Source organism: Rhizophagus irregularis, chromosome 3 (genome assembly GCF_026210795.1).
Source record: "Rhizophagus irregularis chromosome 3, complete sequence".
NCBI lineage: Eukaryota > Fungi > Glomeromycota > Glomeromycetes > Glomerales > Glomeraceae > Rhizophagus > Rhizophagus irregularis.
This window is the reverse complement of record NC_089431.1, coordinates 2142360-2146949: the sequence shown is the minus strand read 5'-3', so window position 1 is coordinate 2146949 and position 4590 is coordinate 2142360. Positions and strand designations below refer to the sequence as shown.

Sequence of the window (4590 nt, the reverse complement as noted above, 5' to 3'; positions counted from 1 at the left end):
GTACCTGATGCTGGTTTTCCTAATTCCATTGCTACTTATGCACATGGCATCATTCGAGATAATCCTTCTTCTTCTCGTGCTGAAGCTGCCGCTATTTACGCAGTTTTAACCATTTCTCCTCGCGACTCAGAAGTTACTATTTATACTGACTCGCAAACTGCCATTGATGGCCTTCGAAGTTGCTCTTCCTATGTCTACTCAAACAGCCGTCTTTACTACAAAACAACAAATTTTGAGCTTTGGGCCATTATTGAACGAACTATCCTTACCAAGAATTTGACAGTTCTTCCTGTTAAAGTTAAAGCTCATTCTGGCAATTATTTGAACGATTTTGCTGACTCCCTGGCCAATACTGCCCATACCGCATCATCCAGTATTTTGATTTCTGGAATGGACCTTGCCTCTGCCCATGATTTCGTATTGACTTACGACAATGACACCGTTTGTGAATCTAATCCACGACACCTTCTTAAACAGTATTATCAAACGCAGTTAATGCGTGATTTGTTAAATTTAACGCGATTTCACTTTATTTCTTTATTATTATCTAATATAGATTACATTGTCGACTGGGAACTTACTTGGTTTACCTTGAATTTCAAGCCTTCTCATGATGCATCTTTTACTCTTGAGCATGCTTCAAGACACTTAACCTTTAAATTCAAACTTTTCTTGGACGACTTTCCCACATTGGAAAAGCTTAAGCGGACTCGACCAGACTTATACATGGACGAATTAACTTGCCGTTCTTGTATCGATCGCATGGAAGACCTAATGCACCTTTTTATGTGCAAAAAACGTCGTCTACCTATGCAACAAATTCTCCAATCTTATCAAAATCATTTGATTTCTAAAATTCAAGAAGCTGGAAAATTGGCTGATATTGATCCTACTCCCTTTATTGCTAAACTCACTTCTCTTTCATGCTGGTCCTTTTCTTCTACCAATTGGTCCTCTTACGCCCTTGTCCGTGGTTGTTTACCTACACTTTTTATTGACATCTTAGTCGATTTGTCTATTCCAAGAATCTCTGCGATTAAGGTTATCGCTGCTATTCATAATAATTTTGTCCAAAAATTCAGAAAACGAATTTGGAATCCGCGTTCTTATGAGAAAAGTAGATGGGAAAACGCGATGAATATTACTTATAAGTTGAAAACTACTCCGAAGCCTTCTAATTTGCCATTGTCAACGTACATACCTTACTCATCTCTACCACCTCCGACCCTACACGATTCACGTGACTCCGGAACCGATTGGTTGAAGAACTCAATGAAATATGGTTTGCCTTGGTTTAATCACTTTTCGGGTTTTATGGGTCGTCTAACGGTGCTACTTAATAACAGCTTTTGCAGGATGGAGTGTCGATTTCTATAGTGGGCGCGCTATTCGTTATTTTGTTAGCATAGTTGCTTCTACTTTGGTTGGAATATATCAAGTGGGAAGATCTGGGGAAATTTAGTGTAATGCGTTTTTTCTTTTTTTTAGATTAATTTTTTACTTTATTTTTTCTTAGGAGACTATATAGCTTTGTTTTTAGTTAGTTTTATTTTTATATTTTCTTTTTATTTTTTTTGTAAATTGTAAAGTTCGAATAAATTTAATAAAGATAAAGGCTACTATGCCACGTTTGCCTAGTTTTTGACCAGTAGTAGTGGTTTTTGACCAGTAACTCTCTCCTGAATTTTTCAAAAACGAAAATTCCGACGAAAATAATTTTTTATTATTTTTAAAAAATAATACAAGCTACTAATAAAAATTTTATATTTATATATTCCCAACTCAAAGCCCTCTACTATATCTGGTAACTATGCCAAGAGAGGCCGTGGAAGTCATAACCCTAACAGTAGGAAAGCTTCCCATCAAGAACGAAAAAATAATAACAACTCCGATAATTCAAGCTCCGATGGTGAAAACACTATCCAGCAGAAACGTAATCGTACGATTACCGAAAATTCTATGGAAGAAGACTACGTTGCCGATGACCAGACGGCTGACGTTGGAGTAGATGGACCTTCCTTTTCTCCTCAACAAAATATCTCTGGCGAAAATACTTTGGCCTCCTCCCCGAAAAAATCTGCTGCGCCAACTGCGTCCAGTCACGTCGCGTCTTCTGGAAATGTGGACGCGTCCATGCATGCACCTTCAAACAAAGACTTGCAACTACCCCCTAACACGTCGCCCAATTTGGATACTAATGGTGCTCCTGATGGCGATCAAACCCCAGATCCAGTGGTGACCTTTGCCATAACCAGAGATGATTTTCAGGCTGCGGCTGCGCCGAATGCTGCCCCTGAATCGCTCAAGAAATTCCCTACCAATAAAGCCCTTATTGAGGCTGTGAATAACCTTTTCTTGGAAACGTACGAGTCATTCACTGGAAAAGCTCGTATGACAGGTTCTGGTGAGGCTAAACGCCTCGTTATCCACTTCCATACCGCTGAAGCACGCGCTCTGTGCGTTGGTTCCTCTCATCCTGAGTTCCCTGACTTGATTTTTCATGCCCATGACCCTCGCCAACTCCGATCCAATGAAGATCTCCGGGCTATCCAAGTTACCGATATCCCTTTCTTTATCAAAAAGGACAACCTCATGGCCTATTTCAAAAAATTTGGTAATATTACCTCTTGTCGCCTCTTCTCCAGGCCTAATGCTAAAGTCCAGCAAGCCCGTATTGTGTATGATCACGCCGATTCAATTGCTCGTTTTACCGACCAATGGGCTGTTTACTGTTTCTCCACTTGTCTCCGAATTACTCCATGTTTCTATACTGTGGATCAAAAAGCTGCGCGCCGTCAATACGTTGCCACCCTCACTCAACTTCCTCCCAATGTTAAGGATATCAACTTGGCTCCTCTTACACGCGATCTTGGTGCAAAAGCTGTCAATGTTCCTCTTTCTTTAAATTCCTACAAACCCAAAAGATGGGCCTATGTCACCTTCAACTCCCAAGAAACCATGGATGCTGCTATGGAACAGACTGTTAGCTTCCAAGGCAAAGTGCTTTTCTGGTCCTCTTCCGATAATACTAATAAACTTTGTCACAGATGTGGCAAACTAGGTTGTGCTCCTAATTTTTGCCCACTCAAACAAACCAGAGGTAGAAGCCGCACTCGCGACCCTGTTGCAAAACTTAAAGAACGATTCAATGTTAATCAACCTCGCTCCAATTCTAATATTGCCAATGCACGTTCTCGCTCTCGATCTCGCTCCAAATCTAAAGATCGATCTGCTTCCAATTCTGGACGAGCCAATAACGCTTCCCATGACCGCACTAATAATGATAATAGTAATCATAACAAACCCCCTCCCAATACTTCTCAACGTGCCCGCCATAATAGTAAAGAACGATCTGTCTCCTTTTCTTCCTCCTCTCGTTCTACAGCACGTCCCTTACCCCGACAAACTCCTAACTCTGCGATGATGCTAACAACATTCTAAACCTTTTACGAGAATTACAATGTGAAGTTGCTAACTTTCACAAACGCATCTCCGCTCTTGAACTTGCTGACCAACGGATGACTCGTATTGAATCACACCTTGGCCTTGATCCACTCCCTATACCCAATGAACCTGAACCGGACCTCATGCAAGAAGATGCCCCTGTAACTCACGTTCCTCTTAATATTCTGTCTTCCGCTAAATCTTCGCTGCCTCCCAAAAGTATTTTAACGCGACCTTCGCCTACATTCACTATTGTTCCTGACACATCACCTCCTTCTTCTCACCTTTCTCCAAATGCTCCTCCTTTTACTCCCATCTTCTCCACACAAGAAGAAATTAATGATCTCAAAAATAGTCGTGTCGCTATTGAAAGTAAATTGGACCAACTTACTGGTCATATCAAGCAATTCATTGGCTCCCTTGGTGGTGCTCCCCTGGAACAAGCTGATTCAGCTTCTTCCAATTAATTTCTTTCTTCAAATTTTAACTCTCCGACTGTTTATATCATTGTGTTTTAATGTCGGACAATAATTTTAATTATGATACCTTTGTACGAAACCCTCCCAACCCTGACTATGTTACTGAAATTTTTTCGCATGAATCGTTATTTTCCTCTTCCAGTAACACTTCCCCTATCCCCAATTCATTTAATATTTCTTCCTTTAATGTTAATGGCCTTAAAATGTATGGTCAGACTAAATTAGAAGAAATTTCTACTTTCTTTTCCTTAAAACATATTTCCTTTGGTGGTATCGTGGATACCCATCTTCACCCTAAACAAATGAAGTTTTTATCCAAACGTATTTCTAATTATACTGTGTTCTCTTCTAATTTGGATACTTCTAAACAAATTCTCTCTTCTGGTGGTGTTTCTCTTTTTATAGAAAATTCCCTCGCTTCACATGTTCAAGATTTTAAATCCCATTCTTCACGGTTACTTTCTGTTGATTTATATTTCAAAGGCAATATTAAATTGCGTATATTTGTTATTTATATCCCTCCCCCTGCTGAAAGTGTTCTGCGCACTGATACTATTGATTTGCTCATTCAACAACTTACCCTTGCTAAACATGCTGGCTTTTACCATGCTGTTTGTGGCGATTTTAATATGCATTTAGACAAATATTACCCTATTTACTTCAATCA

General features: G+C 39.8%; 1 protein-coding gene across 1 annotated transcript; it reads left to right on the top strand.

The window, feature by feature from the left end:
• Window positions 1-3518: 3518 nt before the first annotated feature.
• Window positions 3519-3911, top strand: OCT59_020528 (uncharacterized protein; the record flags this gene model as incomplete). Its single annotated transcript, XM_066149248.1, has 1 exon — window positions 3519-3911. One exon carries the CDS (start codon window positions 3519-3521, stop codon window positions 3909-3911), a length of 393 nt encoding a protein of 130 aa, XP_065990175.1.
• Window positions 3912-4590: the final 679 nt, after the last annotated feature.